The sequence below is a fragment of the Balaenoptera acutorostrata genome, chromosome 15, assembly GCF_949987535.1.
Source record: "Balaenoptera acutorostrata chromosome 15, mBalAcu1.1, whole genome shotgun sequence".
NCBI classification, from domain to species: Eukaryota; Metazoa; Chordata; class Mammalia; order Artiodactyla; family Balaenopteridae; genus Balaenoptera; species Balaenoptera acutorostrata.
This window is the reverse complement of record NC_080078.1, coordinates 23,341,626-23,367,615: the sequence shown is the minus strand read 5'-3', so window position 1 is coordinate 23,367,615 and position 25,990 is coordinate 23,341,626. Positions and strand designations below refer to the sequence as shown.

The window sequence follows — 25,990 nt, the reverse complement described above, 5'->3', positions numbered from 1 at the left end:
TTTCAAAACACATCATGGGGTACATAGGAACCTAATGTAATCAAGTCTGTGCATGTGCACACATGAGTGGTAGTTCCCAGGGAAGCCTCTATTAATTACACCCTAGAACTGTTCTTGCCTTGGACAGACAAGAGCAGAATAAATAAACTCATGTTTTATTATTTTGCAAAGGAGCTGGGTTAAATAGCATCACCAAAAACTGGCATCACCCTTTTGAGCCACGTGCATCAAAGGGCAGACATGCAGACAACATGCGTACCTTTCCACTGCCATTTGCAGCCAAATGGCAACGCCAGCTGGGCAGTGGGGCAGAGCTGAGAATGTCTCCCTTCACACCTGGAGAGCTACAGTTCCTGACCCTTAAAAATTAAACCCAGTTCCAAAGTCACTTCAAATAAAACAGTTTGGTGATGGCTTCAGCAAGCAAGGAGGCAGGGTTGGCAACTCTACACATAAAGGCTTCTCCAGGAAGCTCGCGTGGCACTGCAACAAGAAGCTATTTGAGTAAGGAGACCGTACACAGCTGACACAAGGATGGATGGAAACAATGGCAAGAGTGGGCTTATTTTTTTTTGTTTTTCTGGGCTCAAGAACTCCTCCTCTATCCCCACACACCAGGCAGGGTCTTTGTTTTGGAGGAGCTGGTTAAAACCTATACACAATGGCAAATAGAAAGGCTGCATCTTAGACCCCAGGTCTGAGTGTCATGGTTATGTTGGTTAGGAGCCTTTTCACAGAAGCTCTGACCAGAGTTTGAGCAAGATCCAATCCTCCCCTGCGCCCACGATCTCATTCTACAGATAGGGGTGCCAGGGCCACTTCAAGACCAAAACCCTCACTAGGACAAAGGGCACCTTGGAAAATTCCCAAATTGGTCAGCATCGTTAGCTGCTGGTAACAGCACAGGGAAATGATGGATGACCTCAGCTCTTGGAAGAAGAGTGTGGGCTCAGCTATGTGCTACTGTGGCTTGATGTGTCACATAAATGAGCAGTTTCCAGTGACTGTGGATGGTGCCAAGGCTAAGTCATAGACTATTTCTCTACTGTGTGTCCTTACAGGCCACAGGATAATGACACAACCTCCAATGACATCTTCAAACTGGTAGGAACTTTTGCTGTCAGCATGACTTGGTAGAAATGAACGCATAAATGAAAACAAGATTCATGCTTTTCTTTCTTCTCCTCCATCTTTCCTCATCTACCAGTCTGAGAGTTGCTCAATCTGTGGAGACAGGAAATCAGGTTAGCACTCTTAAGGAGAGCTGTTCAGCCAGAGGATGGGCCACATTCCCATCTGGAAATGGATTACTCAGAGACACTAGGTGCCAAACCTCTGAGGTCATGGGGATACCTTTATAGGTTTTCCATTTTTGTCGTACTGGTACACCAGCATCTTGATACAGTGTGAGTTGGCCGGCGAGATCCAAGGGCTACTTGTTATGGAAAAGTTATGGTTGGTGTAGAACTGTATCGGTTGCTTCTGGCACTTGAAGAAGGCCTTGAGGGTAGCGGCCGCCATTTTGCGGAACCGCTTGCTGATGAAGCAATAGAGGAAGAAGTTGATGGCCGTGTTCAGAAGGGCCAGCATGTTGGCAATGTCGGACATAATGTGCATCAGCCAGCGGTTCTGGATGGGCGCCCCATAGAGGTGGTAGAGGATCATGATGATACGTGGGGCCCAGAGTGTGGCAAAGATGGAGGTAATGGTAAACAAGATGGCAGTGGTTTTCCCTGTGGAGTAGCCACGGAGGCGAAAATTGCTCTTCCGCCTGAGCTTGTATACAATGATTGAGTTCAAGATGAAGAAGATGGAACAGGGCACCAAGTACACAGTGAAGCAGTGAATCCAGATAAGGACATGATGCACGGAGGTGCTGATGTAGTCTTCAGTCCAGATGTTGGGCCACCAGTAGTAGGGGATGCTGGTCAGGAAGCAGGTGACATAAACACTTACAATGACTTTCCGGGTGCGGGCTGGGTAGGAGACCATGTGGTACTTGAGCGGGTGGCAGACCGCAATATACCGGTCAATGGTTAGTGGAACAGTAATCCAAATTGAAGTGTGGATGGATGAGAATTCCAGCACTTCTATGATCTTGTCGGGAACCTGAGGCATCTGCATATTCAAGATGAAATCTTCCAACAGGAAGTCCACAAACACAATGAAAAAGAGGACCAAGATGTCAGCAGCGGCAAGTGCCAAGAGATAGTTGTAGGAGGACTTCTGTCTCCTAGCCACCAGCTGAGAGAGGATGATCACGGTTAGGATATTTGCTGTGGAGAGAAGAGAATCTGGTTTACGTCTGAAGCAAGATGACTTTATTGGCTACTAGGGGCCCCTAGGCATAGTGTATTAGGCACTCCCACGGAAATTAAAGGGGCTGAACCCATGTTCTTGAGGGACAATCTCTGCACTGCAATTGCACCTCATACAAACATCTGGATACTATTTTGACAAAGTTTCATGTTTACATTGTACTTAATTTGTCCCTCACACAGTCATGACAGTGGTGCTGCCATTGTCCTCACTTCAGAAATGAAACTGGGTCTCAGAGAACTTAAGGAACTCACTTAGAGCCCCAGAGTTAGCCGTTCATGGTGACAGGGACCAAACCCAGATCCTCTAATCCCCAATCCTGTGCTCTTTCTTTTGTCTGACTGCATGGAGAATATGGGGCTGCGATGGCATTTCCTGTTTCCTGTGCTCAAGTAGGACATTGGACTATTCAACCTCTTAAGAACTTTTAGAACTTGGATTTTAAGACCTTTCTTTCTTTTCTTTTTTTAAAATTTTATTTATTTATTTATTTATGGCTGTGTTGGGTCTTCGTTTCTGTGTGAGGGCTTTCTCTAGTTGCGGTGAGTGGGGGACCACTCTTCATCGTGGTGCGCAGGCCTCTCACTATCGCGGCCTCTCTTGTTGCCGAGCACAGGCTCCAGACTTGCAGGCTCAGTAGTTGTGGCTCACGGGCCTAGTTGCTCCACGGCATGTGGGATCTTCCCAGACCAGGGCTCGAACCCGTGTCCCCTGCATTGGCAGGAGGATTCTCAACCACTATGCCACAAGGGAAGCCCAAGACCTTTCTTTTTTAAGTGGGTCTAGAATTGAAGGAATGGAGAAGATCATGACCTTTAGATTAATTTAAAAATAAATTATATTTATTTTTAGAGTAGGTACACATGGTACATAATTAAAGTTAATAGAAAAGTAAAATTTCCTTCCACTCTTATTCTCCAACCACCCAAGTACCCCTCCCTCAGGGAAATCATAGTTAATAAATAATCTGTGCTTATGCATGTCTGTATAATATGTGTGTATATAGTTTTTGCAAAAATAGTAGCAATAGATTATTTTTCTGGGGGTCAGAATTGTTTTGGAATGCATCCACATAATTCTGATCAGTTTTAAAAAAAACAAATGTCTCTCTGAATGAGATACATCTGGAAAGTCATTAGGGACTCACTCTAAAATGATATCCCAATGGATAACATCTGGAAGTCATTCTACACATTTATTCTCATTAACTCACAACCAAGCCTGAAATTTGAACATTATTAATCCTAGTTTGCAAACAAGGGTCTGAGAGAATTTATGTCCCCTGTCTGAAGTGCAGTGGCAGAGCTGGAATCCAGGGCTCTCTTTCTCGCATGTGCCTTTAAAATTATTTCACAACAGTTCACATGTGAAAATGTCTTTAATATGCACACCCTGGTGTATTCATCACTCAGGTTAAACAAATTTTAACATTTTGCCACATATGCTTTAGTTCTTTTTAAATAAAGAAACGACACTATAGATGCAGTTGAAGTCTTCTTTGAAATTGTTCCAGCCCATCATTTCCCTTCCCCCTTTCCCCGCCAGAGGCAGCTACAGTGCTGCGGTCTTCAGGGCCACGTTTGCATACTCGTAACTTTCTCTTATGCAGAACCTGCCACTCTACATGCTTTTTTTCACACAACAAGTTGCTTTTGAGACCTGTTTTTTTGGATACATGTAGATCTATTTCACTCATCTTAACAACTATAGAGCAATTCCATTAATAAACGTACTGTAATTTATTTATTCATATACACATAGACATATTTATACACACATATGTCTATATATGTATATATGTATATATACACATATTATGTAGACATATACATCTAGCTGTCTATATGTGTATATATATACACATATACTATATAGACATCGATGTGTGTTTGTATATATATATAGATAGATAGATAGATAGATAGATAGATATATACACACACACATTTAAATTGGTTTCAGGATTTTGCTGTTATAAACTGCTGTAGTTAATACCTTGATATGACTCTCCATGAGAAGCAGCTATGTGTCAGAGTTTCTCTCAGGTAGTATATACATATGTAGAAGGGTGTTTATTATGTTTTAGAATATGTGCATCTTCATCTTTACCAGATATGGCTGAATTGCTCTGTAAAGTGGTTTTACTAATCTGCACTCCCAACAGTAGAGTATGAGAGTTCCAGTTGCTCCATAACCTCTCATTACTCGGCACTGTCAGGTTTTTTTGTTTGTTTATTTGTTTAAGTCTGTGCTGTCCTTGTTCTTGCTCAAAGCACTTTGAAATAACATTTTGAAGTGGTGGAGAGTTAAGGTACCAATTATATTAATTATCCAGTATTCATTCCCAGTGGTTTAGAGCATTCAATACCCATGCTTCAAACCACTTGGCAATATCAATACTTCTAAGTGGGGGTGGGGGTACCATGTGGGTATGTTACACCCTGCACAATAAAGAAAAATTATGAGTAAATCTTACTTTAAGTCAATACCTAAGAAAAGAGGTCCATTAAAGCAAAATTCTTTATATTATTAATTCTGAAATTTCAAAAGTTTACTTATGTATTCAACAGTGTTTTTCCATACCTACTATGAGCTATGCCCTGGAAGGAGATATTGAACAAAATAGACATCGTCCGTCTTAACTTCATGGAGCTTAGAGTTTACTATGCAAGAAAAGCATCAACCGAAGAATCACAGAAGAAAATGTGTAACTGGAAGCTCTAGTAAGTGCTATTAGTGATCAGAAGAATCTTTACTGAGGAAGTGATGTCCAAGCTGAAGTTTGGAGACCCAGTAGGAGGTAAATAGGCAAAAAAGGTGGTTGGAGAAAGTGTTTCAAGCAAAGGCAACAGCATGTGCAAAGGCCCTGAGGTGGCGAAAGCATGAAGAGTTGAGTTTATTAAGGCAAGGAATATTCATATTGATTTCTACTTGCTTTGTATACATTTTTGCACTTCATAGCTCTCTTTTATTAAACAGCCTGTTGAAAAGTGTTCAAAAATGTCTTATTCATTTAGAAATCCTTTGAAAAAACATCTAGCACCTTCCTTCTGTGTACATGGGCCCAAGATGGATACAAATTGGTATTGTAGACATTCAGAGTCTCCATTCAGAGAGTGTAGAAACAGCATGCAAGGGGCTGAGTATTAAAGAGACAAACAAGAATACACACAGTGATACAAGAGCCACGGGTGCATAGATACAGAATGAAGGGCAAAGGCTTTGGAGGAGGTTATGGGTCAAAATTTAGGCTACTCCGACCTGACAGTCAGAGTTTCATGGAACTCAAGCTGTAAAACCAGGTCTGATGCTTTCCCATCAAGCCAAGAGCACCAGAGCACAGTGATTTAGAATGTGGAGTTTGGGGCCAGGCTGCCTGGGGTTCAGTCCCGGCTCTATTATTTATTGATTCTTTTTGGCTTTGGGCAAATTTATTCAATCCTGCTGTGCCTTAGTTTCCTTTTTTATAAAATAGGTTTAATAGGGTTATTCTGAGGATTAAGTGAGATAATTTTTATAAAGTGGTTACAACAGTAGCTGGCATGTGGTAAGTTCTCAATGAATGTTAGTTCTTGACTGAGAATCCACTCATTCAACAATTATTAACGGAGCATTTACTATGTGTCAGGCACTGTATGAGGCGATGGAGATGCAGGAATTAACAAAATGGACAAGTTCCCTTTTATCATGGGGCTTATAGTATAGTGGGTGAGAGAGACAACACATAAATACAAAAATGTACCACAGAATTTCAGATAGCGATGCTATACAGAATAAAACCAAGGGATAAGACAAATTGTTGGGGGGGTGTTGTATTTTAGATTGGACATTTGAGTTCAATTAAGGATGAGGAGAGGGGATCTGCCATAAAAAGATCCGTGAGAAAAGAACTCTAAGCCTCTAAGCAGGGGGAATGGCAAGTGCAAAGGCTCTGAGGTAGGAAAGAACTTGGTATTCATGGAACTGAAAGAAGGACTCTCATCAGTCCTATTATCATCCCTGTTTTACAGGGGAGGAAACTGAGGCTTGGATTTTTAGGTTATCTGTCCATAGCCACAAACTGAGTAAGTGGGAGGGCCTGAAGTTGATTCCAGCTCTCTCTGACTTCGTGGCATATCAAGTTCCACTTTGTTTCCAGCCGGAGGAAAGCGATTCCTGTTCTCTCAGTTGCCCTTGACTTAGAGAAGTGCCATCATTTCTCAGAACCTCTTTTTTCCATTCATTAAACAATGCCCACACACTCTCTCATGTCCCTGCTCTGCTCCCCAACTTATAAGGGGGGGTAGGAATGAATAAATGCTGGGGTCTCCCCAGAAAAAAATGTGATACAGTCATCCTTTAGTATCTGCAGGGATTGGTTCCAGGACCCTCCTGTGATACCAAAATCTGCGGATGCTCAAGTCCCTTAAATAAAATTGTAGAGTACAGACGGCTCTCTGTCTCCGTTGGTTCTGCATCCACGGATACAGAGGGCTGACTGTATATATTCTGCAGAGAGTCACTTTTCACCACCATCTCTTACTTCCTCATCGAACCCTGTTTGTAATGTGGTGCTAAAAATTTTCCATATCCAAACTCTTCAAAAATATTCCATCTCCACCTAATTAATGCTTTAAGTCAGGCAAGTCATCAACTCCAAATTAAAGTTCCAGCTATTCATATTTGACATTTCCTTAAGTTTCTAGTAATTGCGTCTCTCGAGAAACTAACGTGCAGACATTGAGTTTCCCATTTCTTTCGTGCAGGTCGGTTTGCTCCCAAGGCAATATCAAGAACACTTAGAACATCCTTGGCATGAGAGAGATGTGTGAGCCACAGAGACCCAGAGGGGAATGGAACAATGCCTGTGTATTGATTTTCTGAAAAAGAAATGAGAAGGTAGAATTTTCAACTCTCAAGGTTGGCATTTGCTATAACTCCCCACATTGAAAAATCCTTTCGTTTCCACTGTGATAGTTCTTTCCCCAAAGAAAAGGAGTGCTGTTGACAGGGTCTGTGTGTATTTATAAAGGATGAATAAGCTAAGAAACCCAAGTCATCACCACCTGAAATTCCATTTCTCAGCTTTTTTCTCAAATTAACAGGCCCAAGAATCTGTTGTGTGGAAAACCAACCAATCCCATCCAAGCAAGTCCACGTGAACTTCATGATCAAAATGTCAATGCTTCTAAAAAGCAAATCTTTTCTGTCAATGGTGTCGTTGGACAGGTTTAAGCTCCTGGGTAATATAAAGCCCATGTTTTGTGATTGCAAAGCTTCTTGTTATTATATTCTTGGGGGAATTCATTTCCTATACCTTGCAGCTTACCATGCTCAAACTTGAGAGGATTTAGGGAGTAGCTAAAAGATCAACACAGGTTGGGCTGTCCGACCCCACCACTGGATGGTTGACTGGCGCAGAGGGAAAGGGTCAAGGTCTTCCAGAGGTATTTTCTGTGTCTGTGAGGACTAAGAAGTTCCTGCAGATTCCTTGGAAGAGCCCTGACTGGGAGTTCTGAGTTTATACCTCTTAATTCTGCTACATTTCTTGGTTTTTGGTTTTTGTTTTTTTGGTCTTTGAAAATTATTTTTTTCAATTACAAAAGTAAAATATACTGTAAAAATTAAACATTATATCAGTGTATAATAATATTATTAGCTCACTTTTATTGAGCATTTACTTCTAAGCATCTTACACACATTTAATTTCATTTAATTTTTACAACCACCCTATGAGGTTGGAACAATTATCTGAGAGCATCGAGGCTTAGAGAGGTTATAAGTAACTTGTTTGAGGTCACAGAGCAAGCGAGTGGTGAGCCAAGACATTAAGCCAGGCTTTTTGTCTCCTGAGTTTGTACATGTAACTATTACATTAGACACTGGAAAGTGAAAGTCTGTCCGAATCCCATTTTCTAGAGATATTATGGTATCTAGTCTCTTAGACGGTCCCCAGTGAACCATACCTCCTGGTATTCATGCATTTGTGTAGTCTCCTCCCCTTGAATTGGAGCTTGTCCGGTGATTCACTTTAAAAAAATTTTTTTTTATTTACTTTTGGCTGCATTGGGTCTTTGTTGCTGCGCACGGGCTTTCTCTAGTTACAGTGAGCAGGGGCTGCTCTTCGTTGCGGTGCGCGGGCTTCTCATTGCGGTAACTTCTCTGGTGGCTTCTCTTGTTGCAGAGCATGGGCTCTAGGCATGCAGGCTTCAGTAGCTGTGGTATGTGGGCTTGGTAGTTGTGGTACATGGGCTCAGTTGCTCCGTGGCATGTGGGATCTTGCCCCATCCAAGGCTGGACCAGGGCTCGAACCCGTGTCCCCTACATTAGCAGGCAGATTCTTAACCACTGCGTCACCAGGGAAGTCCCTGTGATTCATTTTCAACCAATAGACTATTGTGGGAGTGACACTACATGACCAGGTTGTAAGTGGGACTTCTGAATACTTGCTTTGGGATGCTGCATCTTGGAGCCCAGCTGTGAGAAGGCCAAGCCACATGGAGATGTCGTGTGTAGGGACTCTGGTTGAAAGCCCCAGGTGAGCTCGTAGCCAACAGCCAACATCAACTGTCTGTCATGTGAGTGAGCGCTCTTGGATGCCCAGCTCCATGGAACCCCCAAATAACTGCAGTCCCAGTGCCCTGCGGCTGCCACTGCGAGAGACCCTGAGTAAGAGCCATCCAGCTGAGTCCAGTCAGCCTAAGAACCAGGACAAATAATCTTAAATGGCTGTATTAAGCCTCTAAGTTTTAGGGTGGTTTGCAATGCTGCAACCAGAACAGAGGTTTATTAACCATTTGGTGTTTGTATCTCTAGGATATTTATATGCCTATAATTATAAATATAATTAGTAATATGATTATCACCACAAAATGAGATCATACACTAATACTGTTGTGCAAGTTGGTTTTTTCTTTTTTCTCTCTCTTTTAAAAAAACTTTTATTTATTTATTTATTTTTGGCTTCATTGGGTCTTCGTTGCGGTGTGCGGGCTTCTCATTGCGGTGGCTTCTCTTGTTGCAGAGCACGGGCTCTAGGTGTGTGGGCTTCCGTAGTTGTGGCACATGGGCTCAGTAGTTGTGGCTCGTGGGCTCTAGAGCGCAGGCTCAGTAGTTTTGGCACATGGGCTTAAGTTGCTCCGTGGCATGTGGGAAGCCCCAAGTTGGTTTTTTTATCAATTAGAAATAAATCATGGATTTTTTCCTATGTCAATAATATTCATGAAATATTCACTTATAGCTGGACATTACTTATTTTATTTTGTTTTATTTTATTATTTTGGCCACCACAGAGCTTCATTAAACATCTTTGCATATTTCTGTAGAATAAATTCTCAAAAGTAGAAATGCTGGCTTAAAGGGTAACACACATTTTTTTCCCTTCCTCCCTCCCTCCCCCCTCCCTCCCTCCCCCCCCTCCCTCCCTCTCTCCCCCCTCCCTCCCTTCTTCTTTTTTTTTTAATTATTAATTTATTTATTTTTGGCTGTGTTGGGTCTTCGTTTCTGTGCGAGGGCTTTCTCCAGTTGCGGCAAGTGGGGGCCACTCTTCTTCGCGGTGCGCGGGCCTCTCACCATCGCGGCCCCTCCCGCTGCTGCAGAGCACAGGCTCCAGACGCGCAGGCTCAGCAGTTGTGGCTCACGGGCCCAGTCGCTCCGCGGCATGTGGGATCTTCCCAGACCAGGGCCCGACCCCGCGTCCCCTGCACTAGCAGGCAGACTCTCAACCACTGCGCCACCAGGGAAGCCCTCCTTCCTTTCTTCTTAAAGGCAGCTAATATAATTTGTAAGAAGGGAAAGAGCTCAAGGTGAAGCTACAAAAAGATTTAGGTTAGACACCAAGAAGCACTTTCTGACCGCAGTGGCAGTCACGTGAACAAGAGCCGGCCACTGACACCACGGCTGTTGGGTCCACGCAGGTCTTCTGCAAAGAACACAGAGCTGTGTATCTGGGCTGATTAAATTCCTGGCGTTACCTTCTGCAAATCCATTTTCTCTGCATCCTAAATTATATTTTCGTGAATTTCCAAAAAGAGAGCCCTTCGCCCCTTTCAGCCACCATCCCCTGTGACTTAAATGCATCCCTCCCTCCTTCAAGGTGCCTACCTTTTGTACTAGAAGAGTCAGCGCTCATGTGCTACGGACACATGGTGACCCCTCACATTGTCAGCCATTCCAGTGGTGTTATTTATACGGCTGCTGGAAGGTGCCTCAAGGACAGAGTTTTAGGAAAAGCAATTTCTAAGCCTCGCAGGCAAGAAGTCAGCACTGCCCTTGTTTAGATTGGGTGATGGGGCATTGCTCTGGAGGGCGGTCATCTCGCTTACTATTACCTGCTCCAGTACAGGTCTCGGAGGGATCTTGGAGCAGAGAAAGGGGAAGTAAGATGCTGGTGCTGGCTCTGGAAGCCTGAACCAAGCCCCTGCTGCTGTCCCAGCTCCCCCGTGGCGGGCAGGGCACCAGGTCGCTGCGTCCAGAGGGGCCAGAAGGGGAGGGAGGCGTTGCCTCGACGCAGCAGCTGCACCCACCGTGCAGAGCATCAGGCGAGTGTCGGTAGGTGACGGGACTCCTCTGCTGCACAGCTGATGCCCTCTCCAAGGAGTCCACCCTCGAGGCTTTCGGCAATTACAGCGCCCGAAGTGCACCTGACTGGCGCGCGGGGAGCCCGAACCTGTGGGACGCGGGGCCAGGAGGAGCACGACTGTCTCGCACACTCTCCCACCCTCAGACCAACGTCTTTGTCATCTATGTCTCCACTGCCAGAGAACGTGCGGCACAAGCGGCATCCAGAAGTGTATCACCACTGCCCCGAGGTGTACATCCTCCTGGTGGGCACCAGGAAGGACCTGAAAGCTCAGCCTGACACCTGCAGCGCCTCAAGGGCAGGGCCAGGAGCTGGCCGAGCAGATCCATGTTGTGCGCTACCCGGAGGGCTTGACCTGGCGGCAGGACGGCCCTCAGCTTGCAGGCTGCCCCTGTCCCACCCCGGACAAGTTGTGCCTTGGCGCCTTGTCTGCCCCCAGCTGAGCCTGAAGGACAATTCTCACACCCCTGGCGGGGGGGGGGGGTGCTCCCTGAATGCCTTTTTCTCCTTAAGGAGGCCCACAGGGAGGGGGCCTTGGGTCCTGCCCCACTCTGCTTGGGGACACAAGGTATTCTGAGAGCTCACCCAGGCCAAGGTTGGCTCCCTCCCCAAGAAGCCAACCCTTGCCCCTCGTTGCGGTGCGTGGGCTTCTCATTGCGGTGGCTTCTCTTGTTGTGGAGCACGGGCTCTAGGCGTGTGGGCTTCAGCAGTTGTGGCACGTGGGCTCAGTAGTTGTGGCTCACGGGCTCTAGAGCGCAGGCTCAGTAGTTGTGGCACACGGGCTTAGTTGCTCCGCGGCATGTGGGATCTTCTAGGACCAGGGCTCGAACCCGTGTGCCCACATGCCTAGAGCCTGTGCTCTGCAACAAGAGAAGCCACCGCAATGAGGGATGGCTTCCAGGTTCCTGGAAGGGCTCTGAAGGGCCATTTGTTCTCTTTGCTCTTTGCAGGCTGAACTTCAGCCCACATAGCCAAGTACATAAGAACCTATCATAGGACTTCCCTGGTGGCGCAGTGGTTAAGAATCTGCCTGCCAATGCAGGGCACACGGGTTCGAGCCCTGGTCCTGGAAGATCCCACATGCCACGGAGCAACTAAGCCCGTGTGCCACAGCTACTGAGCCTGCGCTCTAGAGCCCGTGAGCCACAACTACTGAGCCCACGTGCCACAACTGCTGAAGCCCACACGCCTAGAGCCCGTGCTCCACAACAAGAGAAGCCACCGCAATGAGAAGCCCACGCACCGCAACGAAGAGTAGTTCCCGCTCACACCAACTAGAGAAAGCCTATGTGCAGCAATGAAGACCCAACACAGCCAAAAAATAAATAAATAATTTAAAAAATTCTCACTTAAAAAAAAGAAAAAAAGAACCTATCATAGTTGGAAGAGGTTGTGAAGTGTAGTGATTAATCTCCCTGAACCTCAATTCCTACATCTGTGAAATCGGCATCAATATAAATAGCACCCTCATAGGTTGTTAGAAAAATAGAGGAAATAACATGTGTAAAATGCTTAGTACCGCCCCTGGCACATGGTGAGCACTCTGTAAATGTTAGTTTTGTTATTTTCACACCTGGCCAGTTCAGTTCAGCAGACAATTACTGAGCTAGAGGCCAGACACTTTGCTGGAAGCAGAGCTGAATAGGAGAGAGTCTGAGCTCTCAAGGAATCCATGGAAGATTCTCGTTTACCTCCACGGATCATTCCAGTCACTATAATCCTGTCACCTTATCTGGAAATTCTTCATTCCCAATTCCTCTAGCTGCAGCTGTGTCCCACCAACACCCCCCCTCTATTTTTCTCTGCTTGGTGGAGAAAAACATTGGTCTTTATCTATGGAATTATACCCTTAAGAGCCATTACTACATGATAACTCAGTTGTTTCTTGCATTCTCTGAAACAGCCTTTGTTCTTTTAAAATTTTAGTTATTTGATAGTTCTTTAATTTTCTTTGTAGCTTTACTATCATGCCCTTCACTGTTATTTTTTTGTGGAGACCCTACTTGTCACCACATTTAGCACTTGAGTGGATCCTTTTCATAGCTAGGAACGGTGTTTCCTTCTTTCTTTGAATCTCCCTTTCTAGGATCTCCTGCCCAGGGTGATAGCGTAGCCTGAGGCAGGGATGACAAAAATATTTACTCTTCAATTGACTGGTAGGGGCTGCTGGGTGCCATGTTGAAACTTGTTCCAAAACCACACCTGGGCTTAGCAGTGCTGTAATGAATTGGTGATGCCTGCCTTGGTGGAAGAAATGCTGTGGATTTGCCACGAGGAAGTCTTGGGACCTGGATCCATGGTGCAGTTTTCCTTTTTCCCAGAACTGAATAAAGTAGTGTTTTCCAGTATAGACCAGGACTAGTTGAGACCTAGCAAGCCTGCCCTTGTGGTTGAGTAATCAGCAAGAGCTAAGATGGTTGCCACCCCAGGGCAGTCTGACTCAGGGCAATGGGGAGAAGTGAGTCATCTGCCAGGCTACAGGCCAATCAGTTGGCCTTCTCTTGACAGTAAAATTGCTTCTGGCTTTTTGACTAGGCGCAGCTTCTTTGGGTAAGCATGACAACAACTAGATTCTCAACTGGGAAACCACATTCAAGTTGGCCAACAGACTCAAAAGTTTCCAAACCATACTTCTCAACGCCAAGCTTCATTTTCTTATGACTACCATACACTAAGCACCTACTGTGTGCTGGGTGGCTCTGTATAGATGAGATGATTTTATGAGATTTGCTGATGAACAGTTTTACTTTCAAAGGTATACATTTAGTTTAAATGGTATTAGAGGCATGTTATTTTTCCATTTAGGGTAGTGATAAAAGCCCGTTTATAAAATAACTTGATCAAAAAAGTGAACTGACTTAAAGAAATATTTAAGGAGATGACAGTGCAAGCAGAATGTAGGCTCTCATCTCCATTTTACAAATGAGGAAAAACTAATATTCAGAAAGGTTTAGCCACCTGTCCAAGACGGCACAGCTGGTAAGTCAAAGAAGCATTCTGAAAGCACTTGATGGTGCTATTCTGGGTCAAGCTTTGTACTAAGTGATGGATGCGACTGTGTTTTTTCAGCTCTGGGGGTTCGTCACAGAGACAGATGGGGGCAGGGCTTGAGGTGGGTCTCCAGCAAACACACGACAGAAGAGTTACCAGAAAGGACAGGCTGCTTAAAGTGAGAGGCATGAATTCTGAAGTCTGGAGGAGCTGTGTTTGCACCCCAGATCTGCACATTTCTTGCTGGCACTCTTGGGCAAGTAAACGCAAGGAACAATCAATAAAATGGGAGTAACGATGGTGTCCAGTTCAGAGGGCTGTTGTGAGGATGAGAGGGAATCTCACACACACACAAAGCTCTTAGCACGGCGTCTGGCCCAGGGAGAGTGTGCAGTATAAGTGGTCACAGTTATTGTCTGTGAGTGTGATGACCTGTGATGTCCTGTGAAGGTGACAAACTGAACCAGGTGAAGGCCTGGTGCAGGGGAAGCAGCGCCCGCAAATCTAGGTGGGGCTTCTCCTGGTGTAGTTCTTGAGGATGGGAGAACTGTCTGTAGAAAAGACCTCTGACTTGTTTCTCACACTCGGTCAGTGAAAGTGTCCTTCATGCTGCTGTATGTTACAGATGAAAGTTGTTAAGAGAGTAAACCCTAAGGGTTCTCATCACAAGGAAAACATTTTTGTTTCCTTTTCTGCTTTTTCTTGTATCTCTGTGAGATGACGGATGCCAACTAAACTTATTGCGGTAATCATTTCACAATATATGTAAGTCAAATCATCATGCTATATACGTTAAGCTTACACAGTGATGTATGTCAATGATATCTCAATAAAACTGTGAAAGAAAAAAGAAAGCATCTTTAGCCTTTCCATTTTTGTTAGGAGACCCCCTCGGGTTAGACTGAGTTCTCACATAGACGCTTGTGTGCTCCTGGACAAGTCCCTTCCCTTCTCAGAGCCTCAGTTTCCAGATCTGCAAAGTGAGCCAGTTAATAATAAAGAAATAATTTAAAAAATAGTATCATAGCTCCCATTTGGTAAAGGTGGGCAGGGGTTAAACAGGCACACAAGACAAGGAGAGGCTCCCAGGGAGAGTGAATAGCATGTGCAAAGGCAGGAAAGAGGAAGGTCCTCAGGGCAGCTAACTGTTATCGAGTGTTTGTTGTTTGTCAGGCCCTGAACTCACTTCTTCATATACATGAAGCATATTTCATGTCTACAATATCAAACATTATCTAATATTATAATATCTAACATTAAATATCCAGTATGTAATCCTTGTTAATAAAGTAGGTACTATTTTCATTCCCTATTATAGATGAGAAAGACTGAGGCACGGAGGGTGAAGAAGTTGACTGAGGTTGGATGCAAAAGTGTCAAATGCCTCTTCCAGTTCTTCCATTCATGCAGACCTGTAATACAAGGGCTGAGCACATGCAGTAATAACTGGTACATTTATTAACAACAATTCCCTTTATTAGGCACTTGCTGTGTGTGACTCACCTGCTAAAGGTTTTACTGGCATCAAATGTAATCCTCACATGACATAAGGAGATAGATGCTATTAATATCCCCATTATAGAGATGAGAACACTGAGGCTCAGTGGGTTAAGAGAATGGCCCAGATCAGACATCAAATGTATGCTGGACCCAGGATTCAAAAACAATTTATTAGACTCTAGAGCCCATTCAATGCATCTGCTCATCCAGATGCTTCCATCATTAGCTTGAGGGAACTGACCATTAAGTAGAAATGGGTCAGTATTTTCTTTGTTTCTTTTTCTTTTTTAACAGTGTGTATCAGCTGGCGTGTATGGTGGCATGAGGTAGCTGAGGGAAGAATTCCCTTCAGAGGAGTTGTAGGTCCTTCAAGAACACCCGCCACTCCCAGTCCCTGGGAATAAGCAAGGGTAAAGAGACAGGGGGTTCATCTCTGCCTCTGAGGGTCTAATCGCTTCCTCCAAGTCCAGGGCTTACCACCGAGACCCTCTCCATAGCGCCTCCCGATATGGAATGGTGCTCGCGCCGGCTAATTCTCCCCGGGATTCACCCCAGGTGCACGGTTTCCGCCCACATGGCCGTCCCCAGACTTGCAGCTGGTGGCTGCCATGTGCACAGGGTGCTCATTTGTTTTGCTGTTTTGTGGACCCAGAGTGATGGTCACTGGGTGTCAGGGGACCAACAGGAACTCAGAGGCTTCTGGGCTCTTCATCTGGAGTTCACTGGGGTGTCAGAGGCTTTTGTGGCTCTGCTCGGGTTGTTGCTGTTTGATTAAATGTCTTGTGCTCAGCACCATCCGTCTCCCAGTGGCTGCCGGGGGTAGGTATTTTTAGCTGTGGGCAAATAGCTTATCAATTGTGCATGCAAAACGCAGCCAACACAAAGCCTTCATTCCTGTTGCCTGTCTTCTTCCACGCAGGCAAGGACAACAGAAGAATTAAAGGAGGTTGGCACTCATTTGCTCATTCCACAAACATTTACTGAGCTGCCCAGCATGCACCAGGCACTGGGCCAGGCACTGTGGATGCAGCAATGTGCAAACGCACAGGTGGCGTGAGTCCACATGGGGCTTACGATCTATTTTGACAGAGTTGAGGTCTGCTCTGCTACCTACTAACTCGGAGGCTTTTGGTGAGTCACACATTTCTCTGGACCTTTTTTCATTCAAAAAGTATGTGCTGGGCATACACTATGTGCCATTCACAGCACTGAGGTTGTTGGTGTGGAGAGACAAGTCTCTCCCCACTAGCAAGCGAGGTAGAAAGGGAAAGAGGTTGCACGACCAAGCAGCGAGCATGACCCAGGTGGCCCAGGCATTTTCTCAGGCCCACAGGAGAAAGTGGCAATGAGTTCTGACCTCGGGGCCTGGGAAAGTTGCACGGAAGCATGAAGGAGGAGCTGGTGGGATCCAGGACCCACATGGGCAAAGGAAGCAGGACCGTGGGCAACACAGTCAAGAACTAGGAACATAATGGATAAATTAAACAAATAATTCTTCAGCTAATGACCCAAGCTGTCTTTCTAGCCTGAAGGCTTCTCTTCCCAGAGGCCACTTCCTAGGGACAGCTGGTTGCCCTGCAGCCAAGGCCATGTATAAACTGCAGCAATCAGCTGTCACTTCGCACCTCCAGCTGTTTTCTAGTATTAGGTCTGCATCAAGTGTCTCCAACTTAAAAGAAGGAAAAGCAATACCATGTGATGTCAGGAAAAAAAAAACCACCACTCACTATTATATACAAAGGTCCCAGAACATGTTGTTATGGTGTATCTACTTACCCAGGGTTCCATTGCTATAGACACCACCAGTGCTGACCACAGCTATCACAACCATCACTTTGATGATTTGGGAGGCACTTCAGGGGCTCCCAGTGTCATCCCAGAATGGTAAGAGGCAAAGAGTACAGATTCCGGATCCATGCTGTTAGGGTTCAAACCTGCCTGTGCCACCCTAGCTGTGTGACCTTGAACAATCTACTTAACCTCTCTGTGCCTCAGTTTGCTCATCTATGGAAAGGATGATACGGCACTTATCATAGGCTTTTGTGAGCATTAAATGAATTAATATATGGAAAATACCAAGCACAGTGCCTGGTACCATACAGGCTATATAATTTTACCATCATAACTATTAGGTTAGAAATCCAGAAGAGCAGGAAGTGTGTTTGCTTTTCTTATTACTATTAATATATCGCCAACCTCTTACACAGTTCTGGGCATATGGTAGGTGCTCTAAATATCTGTTGAATGAATGAATGAATGAATGAATGACTATGAACATAGATTAACATGGCATTTTAGACATGCAGAAGGGCTTTGTCATAGTTTTGAATAGACTGGAAGTCTGCTAAGTGTTTATTGCAGAAAATGAGTCAGGTGATGTGATCAAGGGTAACTGGGAATTAATTGGAAATTAATTTAGTGTTCACTGTGTGAGATCTTTTAGAGACTATCAGCTTCTCCAGAAGAGGTTTTGTGCCAGAATCTTCCATGTGAATCCAATTTCAGCTCAACATAAATTTAGTGATGCTCAACTATGTAGCCAAGCCTGGATCAGACTCTCAAGGAGTACAAGACCCTGCGCTCAGGGTGTTGAGATCTTACTGAATAAGTCATCCCAAGGCAGCATGAGGAGTCATTCAAACTCCCTGCTACCTTCAACTGCTCTATGCCAGGGCTTATAAACTCAAATGGCACAAGGGACCAGTTAGGTGACATCAATGTGTGAGGTGAGCCTGCAGGGGCCTTTAGTGAGCTGCCCAGCTTATACTCCCTTTCAAGAGGGCAGCCACTGTTTAGTTCCACCTGGTGGTTTCCCAGGAGGGAATGACAGCCAACTGTGGCCAGGTCATCCAATGTTTCAAGAGAGGCTTGCAAGCAACACACACACACACACACACACACACACACACACACACACACACACACACACACAGAGGGTGGCCCATGGGTTTGAGACCTCTGCTCTGTAGCAAAATCCAGTGTCTTTGCACAGCCGACCAGATACCTCCCACACCATCAGCGCCCTTCTGCATCCCATGCAAATGCTCTTCACTTTACAGGCTGTTGCCTAAATGTGCAGTGCTCTTTCTTAGCTTTGTAGCATTGTATGGGCTATTTCTTCTGCCTGGAATGCCTTCCCTGCCTACACCACTTTGCCTGGCAGACTTTTTATTTTTAAAGCTTTTCCTGATCTCAATGCACTGAGGTAAGCACCTCACTGGGTATAGTATTTAGAACATTTTGGTACTGATCTCCTTCAAAATCTTTATCACCCATTCTCTGGAAGGCAGAGACTGTATCTTTTTTCTCTGAACCTTGAGGGCCTATCACAGGGCAGTCAAAGAGTATGCACTCCGTCAACGTTAGAGGAATAAAAGTGTGATGGATGGATGGATGGATGGGTGGATGAATGGGTTACCCAAGGCACTCTCTGTGGAGAATTCACCTGCTGGCTGTCACTTCTGTGGTACTCCATTACATCCATGATGACTTGATCTTATCCCTTCCCTCTGTCTTCTCTCTAAACCCAGTCTCTCTAGGTAGCCTCTCGGGAACGTTTTCCTGTTTCCTCTTATGATGGCTGATGGATCTGGGCTCAAATTCCCCATTCACTTGTCCAGGCATGATCTTAACTCAGTTTCCTCACCTGTGCAATGGGGAAAATACCATTTCCCCAAAGGGCTTATTGAGAAGACTGAGTAACTTCAAATATAAAAGCATTATTACTATGCCTAGCATCTAGTATGTACTCAAAAGTATTATTCATTTCTCTATTGGGTGTGATAGTTTCTTTCTTAGAGCACTGACTCTTTCCCTTGTTGGAAAGTGGGGAGCACCGATTCTGAAACCAGACTTCGTGGGTTTGAATCCCAAGTTTGCCATTTCCTAGCTTTGTGATCCTGGCTAAGTTACTTAAATACTCTGTGCCTTAAAGTTCCTCATCTGTGAAATGGGGATAATGATACCTGTCTCTTAGGGATCTTGTGGGAATTAAATCAAGGGCTTAGAAGAGTATTTGGCACATAGTGAGTGCTCAGTAAGTGTTAATTTTGTTGCTCACCAACCCAACCCAAGAGACTCACTGGTGAGGAGGATTTTGCATATTCACCAAGACTACTCAGGCCGACTTCCAGCCCCTTCCTTTTATTATAGATATTGACTCCCTGCTGGATTCAGCCACCTTGCTACAGCTGTGGACGTCATAGTAAACCCGAGGAAATGGTTTCTTCCTTTTTGTGGCTCCTATCCTGGCAGAAGCCAGATAGATCATCAGAGAGAAGCTCCATGACAGCAGGAGGCATCATGCTATGGGAGCACTTAGGAAGGGGTAACGAGTCTAGCCTAGAGGATCATGGAAGACTTCTTGGAGGAAGTGGCACATGTGCAGTGACATGGAGGAATGGGAGCCAGTCAGATGACTGGGGAGCAAAGTGTGTCAACAAGAGGGAACGGAATGTGCAAAGGCCAAGAGGCAAGAGAAAGAGGATGGCCGTTGCAGCAGCTCAGCTCATAAGCTCAGCATGGAATGGAGGCCACAGGCTGGGGGCTTGAGGGGCTGATTCCAGGCTGCAGATGTGTCTTTAAGATTTTTGAATCAGTTGCCATGTTTACAAATTGGAGTATTTCATGTCCAATTGAGGATTTGAACTTCTTTTGAAAATCAGAAGGAGAGGCCACACTGGGCCCACATTTCCACTTGGGGCTACCCTCCAGCTCAACAAGTCCCCACGGGCCTCACTCATTTCTGCCATCTGCCTGCCCCTGCCCAGAGCCGGGGAGGGAGTTGGAGGGAGGCCTGGCGGGAGAAGAGGTAGAGATGTAACAGCACTTGATTCTAATGATTCAAACTGGGTTTGAGTTGAATTTGTCCTGAGGTGGTGGAGATTCATTGAAGGGCTTTAAGCATTAAAGGGTTTTACTAAGTAAGATGCCTGTTATTTAGACGTCCTTGAAGGTAGATGAGGGGGGTGGTGGAGAACGGAGGGTCCTTTATATAACTCATTGAAACTTTCAAACATGGGGTGCTATTGTAGCTTCCTCCTATATACAATTTGACAGGAGCAGCAGAAATGCTGAGAGGTACCATCTTCCCGCATAACGTGTCCCCTTCCCCTCTTAGGCTGGCAGGGGAAAGTTCCATGGGATCTGGATGTTCAAGAACATTGGAAAATTCTCTGATGTGCACCACCTGGCTGCACTTTCTCCAAGGCCACTGTCCTGGTGGATGTTCTGTTCCACGACGGGACCTGCATTCTCCCAGCAGATGCGGGATTGAAGCGGCAGCACCTGTGCCAGAGGACATGGACGGACAGGGAACAGGCCATGCCCAGAAGACAATGTCTAATTACCCGGGGGCCTCAGGAAGCAATGTTCTCTGGTTGGAGAAATTGTTTTTTGTGCCACACAGCCGAATGACATGTAGGTCAAGGAGGTGTAATTATATGGAAATGGATTTAGTTTGGGAACTTCTAAAGACCCACCTCTGCACACTGGGAGGTGGCAGAGAGAGAGCGTAGCTTCCATTCTGCCCAAGCTGGGTTCAGCAGGTGAAAGTCAGCTTGCTTCCTCGTGATTTTGAGGGGGTCTCTTTCTTTTCTAGCTTGGGGACACACACCTGAATGTCACAGAAGATAAGAAGCAGTGCCCTTCCTAGTGCTGTGGTGATGAGCGTGGGCACTGGATCCAGATGTGACTCCTACCGGCTGTGTGACCCGGGGCAAGTTACCTAACTTCTCTGTGCCTCCATGCGCTCATCTGTGAAATGAAGCCTATTGTGAGGACTAAATAAGTCAGTGCATAGAAAGTGCTTGCAAAAGTTTGGGCTGCATAGTCGACACCCCTGGGATTGTGGCCTCGGCTCCCTTCTCCATCTCATTTCACTCACCACTCCTGCCTTCCCTCTGTCCCAGCGGAGAGGAACCAAAGCACGTGCAGCTCCCCAAACAAGCCTCACTGTCTCCAGCTCTGGGTCTCTGCCTATGCAGTCGTCTCTTCCTAGAACACTCCTCGTCCACTTTGTCTGGTGGACCCTTGTCCTTTGACCCTTCAGGAGTCAGCTTGTCCAGCCCCCTGGATTGATGCCCCCCATGCTTTGCTGTAGCCCTGCTTATGACAAAACAATCTGCCTCCCTTTTTTTTCTGAGCAGAAATTATCATTTCCAAGAGAGCACAGGGAAAGTGTCAGTAGAAAAGCAAGTGGTTTTTTTTCCTCCCTTTAGAAATAAGAGAAAATGTAAATAATAATAACAGTAGTAGTAGTAATGGTGATGATGATGAGTGATTCTATACCTTTTTCTGCCATGAGGGAAGTGGTTTTTTTTTTAAATAATATTACTATTTTTAAAAATTCAACCCAGCTCTCCAGGCTGTACTTTTTTTTTTTTTTGTCTGCATTGCACGGCTTGTGGGATCTTAGTTCCCCAAGCAGGGATTGAAGCTGGGCTCTCAGCAGTGAAAGCGTGGAGTCTTAACCACTGGACCGCCAGGGAATTCCCGGAAGTGGTTTTTTTTTTTTTTTTAACATTTTTATTGGAGTATAATTGCTTTATTTACAATAGCCAGGACATGGAAGCAACCTAAGTGTCCATCGACAGATGCATGGATAAAGAAGATGTGGCACATATATACAATGGAATACTACTCAGCCATAAAAAGAAATGAAATTGAGTTATTTGTAGTGAGGTGGATGGACCTAGAGTCTGTCATACAGAGTGAAGTAAGTCAGAAAGAGAAAAACAAATACCATATGCTAACACATATATATGGAATCTAAAAAAAAAAAAAAAGTTTCTGAAGAACCTAGGGGCAGGACAGGAATAAAGATGCAGACATAAGTGGTCTTAGTAATAAAAAGAATAGCTTCCAGTTAGCAATCTATTATATGCTAAAAATTGTGATATGCGTTTTACACTTAATAGTCACCGCTGCTGTCCTCACTTTAAAGGTGGGTATTATTAGATCCTTTCTATAAAGGAGGGAATTCAGGACTGGGTTTAGAGACTTGCCCAAGTTTACACAGCTAGTAAGTCACAAAGCCAGGATTTGAACTCACGTCTGTCCAACTGCAAATTGTTAACTGCTACACGCTTTAAGAAGTCAGAAGGCCTTGGGACCATTGCTTCTAATGACACCCAAATCAGCTGCAGGACAGGCCCTGTGCTCATTGGCCTGCTGGTCTGCCTCTGACATGGGCCCCATCCTTGGGTGCTCCTGACTCCAGAGTGTCCCAGGGAAAAAGGCCTTTCCCTGCCTACCCAGGGTTTTCCAGAATGAAGAGGGCACTCCTTGGTTGTACAGGGAAGGGATGGGCTACTTTCTTGGCAGAGGGAATTACAAGTACAAAATCAAGCCAATGTGAAACCATGCTGTGTTTGCAGAACTGTAAAATGACAGGCTTGGCTGGCATGTGGACCGCAGGGAAATGAGGTTTGAGAATTCAAGTCTCCAGTGTGATAACCTCAGTGAAATTGCTTTGCAAACTCCCAGGGTTGTCGTGGGGAACGAAGGAGACACTGCACGGAAGCGGCTTTGCAAACTGGAAAAGCGTTAGGCAAATGTTAATTATCACAAGATATTTCGGAGGAGCCTAATTGGTATCGGGAAAGAGAGAGCAGAAAATTAAAATACCTGCTAATTTCTCTTGAATCCACATTCTTAAAAGAATTCATAAATGAAAAATTCTCATTCCATTGCTCTCATCTTTTTTTCAGGTTAGTAAATTGTAATAGATTTTGGACTCTAATAAAAATTCAGTCAATTTCCTGGTCATTATCAATTACACTAGCAGGTTTTGAGACTTGCAGTAATTTTTGTTGCCCACCCATAAGGCCACATCCAGCTAATTCTTTATCCAAATACTTCTTAGATGCACCCTGTCCCTTCTCTTTCCTCTGACACTGGGGTGGGGGACAGGTCTATGTCTCCTTCGTTTTGGGACATATTCTTAGTCACTAGCACAGTGTCTGACAGATAGTAGGCACTTGATAAATATTTGTTTAGTGCAGTATCCAAGTCTAAATGGCATCATATTATACCTGAGTTACTGCAGGGACTTTTTAGCTCCACCCTGGCCCCTGCCCCTCTGTTCCCAAAGCCACTTGTCTACATTTGCTCAAAACCTCAATCCATTTTCCTCAGTCTAATAAAATACTATTGGTAAAACTAACTTAACTAATGTTACATACTAATGCTACTAATGAAGAGTCCAAATCTACAGTTTAACCGAAACACTAAGGGAGGAAACTAAACAAAGAGGTGAAACTATTCAAGAAAGCATAATTATTATTATTCTTATTTGCCGATTATATAATAGTATGCTTAGAGAACTCAAGACAAGTAGTCAAAACTTTATTGGAACCAGCAAGTGAGACCTCAAGAGGATCAAAGCCCAAACATAACAGCAATGGCTGATCAGAAAATGGAATGGGAAGAAGATTCCATTCACAGCATTCTAAGCACCCACAGGTGGGGAGGATGGCCTCCTTTGCGATGACTCTGGGTTGTACTTTGTCTCCTGGGTTCCGAAGCAGCCCTGCTTGTGCCTGAAATCTCCCTAAGTCTCTCACAAAACTGATGGAAAGCGCTATGGAAATCTCCATCCCTTGCTGCAGCTAACAAGGAGTGCACAGGCTCTGGCTCCCAGTGTCTGGGTCAGAAACCTGTCTTTGCCATAGCATTAACTGCATGACCTTGAGCCACTTAACAACTTACCATGTGCCACTTAACAACTTACCATGTGCCTCAGTTTCCTTACCTGTAAAATGGGGTAATAATAGAATTTACTTCGTGGGGTTATCAGGATTAAATTAGTTAATTCATGGAAAGTGCTTGAAACAGTGCCCAATAGGTAGCAGGCACTCAATTAATGTCCATTATGATTCTACCCTCAAGGCTTCAGCAGTCGTGCTCTCTAAGCTTCAGCCATGGATACTGCCGCAGGGGGGTGGCAGAGGAGGAAGTGTGCCTTATTTGGCTGAGGATGTGGGGCTTTCACATCATCCTGAGTTTTTCTTCAGAACAGCAAGTTATTACATTATAGGGTAATAGGTAGAACCATACAAAATGGACATTTTAAAAGGCAAAAAGTGGCCTAATCATTTTCAATTTACTTGTTTTGCCTACTGGACTGCGTATGTCTTGAAAGCTTGGGCAAAGTTCATTCTTCTTTCTGGTCCCCAGTCCTTGGCAATGGTTCTGATGCTGAAGGAGGTACTCAGCGTGTGTGTGTGATGAAGATAAGACTTGTGGTCAGAGCACACATAGCATGTCCATCCCAGAAGGGAGGAAGGCGAGTTCCAGAGAGCAGGGGCAAATATCTGCCCTGATAGCCACACCTCATCCCCAGCACTGCCCCCACCCCAGGATGGGGGTTTATGCCTTCCTCTCTGTCCCATGGTACACAGGCTCCCTTCTAGTATATCACACTCCAAGCTTCCCATGGAGGTATCTGCTTTTTCATCTCTCCAACTAGACTGTGCTCTCCCTGAGGGCAGGATCCCAGATCTATTTGTGGCACCTGTAGGAAGCACTCAGTTCTCAAACGAATGAATACTGGAAAGTCCTAGCAGGATTCAGTGGGGTGGCTTCATTTGTGGGGACTCATTCCTATCTTTAACAGCTTTGTATATTTAGTGAAACAAGGAACCCTTGGTTTGAGGTCCAAGGATGTAGCTTTGGTTTTTCAGGCCTGCTTACTAGGAGTAACTTGGGAAAGCTATTTGACTCCTCCTAACTTCAGTTTCATAATGGATGAGAAAGACCTTTGTAAATTTTAATTCACTTTGCATATTGGCCAACACTATATTGACATTAATGGCTATTACTGATGACTCTTTTTAAGCATTAGAAACAGAGCCTGGCACATAATAGATGGTCAATAAACATTTACCCCATGGACTAGATTTGGAATTCTGAGCACTTGATTGGATTGAGTCCACTTCTGGCTGATAAAGGAGACCTTGGAAGGCTCTGGAAGATGGCAGAGTTTTCCAGGGAGTTGTTTCATCACAATGTGCCACTTGAAAAAAAAAGAAGCAACTCAATTTCCTTTTTGTAGGTTAGGTGTGGGGTGGAGAGGGAATTCACCTTCCTGTCCTTGCTTAAAAATAATTTCAAGTAATTAAACCATCTGCTTGGGGAAAGGGCAATGCGGACGCCGGGAGAGTCCTTGATCACAAAGGAAGACATAGTCCCTCAAAATGCCTGCAGAGACCAGGCTGGAAAGGTGAACCGAGGCAGAGGTCTGTAGACACAGGATTTGTCTTATCCGATGCTCTGAATACCAATGTCCACTGCAGGCCCAGTGGCAGCACAGGCACCAGCAGGGGTGCACAGGCTTGTCACAGCTCAGCTCTGCTGCTCAGTGGCTGAATTCTCTTGGGCAGCTCACTTTACTTCTCAGAGCCTCAGTTTCCCCATCTGCCAAGTGAGCATAGAATTTCCAAGCTCACAGCCACTGCTGTGAGGATTAAATGAGGCATCGTGGAGAAAACGTTTGATCTAGTGTTTGTCTCAGAGTAAGTGCTCAATAAATGGTAGTGGTGGTGGTGATGATGATGATGATGATGATGATGATGATGGTGGTTATAGTCAAGATGTTTTCTTCAGTCTCTTCAAGATTAG

The 25,990-nt window shown here is 45.0% G+C and overlaps 1 protein-coding gene across 1 annotated transcript in view; it reads right to left on the bottom strand.

The window, feature by feature from the left end:
• Positions 1-1,341: 1,341 nt before the first annotated feature.
• Positions 1,342-25,990, bottom strand: part of GPR139 (G protein-coupled receptor 139) — a 39,679-nt gene continuing 15,030 nt past the window's right edge. Inside the window, exon 2 of the mRNA XM_007188302.2 lies at positions 1,342-2,276. Within this exon, the coding sequence (XP_007188364.2) occupies positions 1,342-2,276 (935 nt within the window). The remainder of the gene's footprint in view (positions 2,277-25,990) is intronic.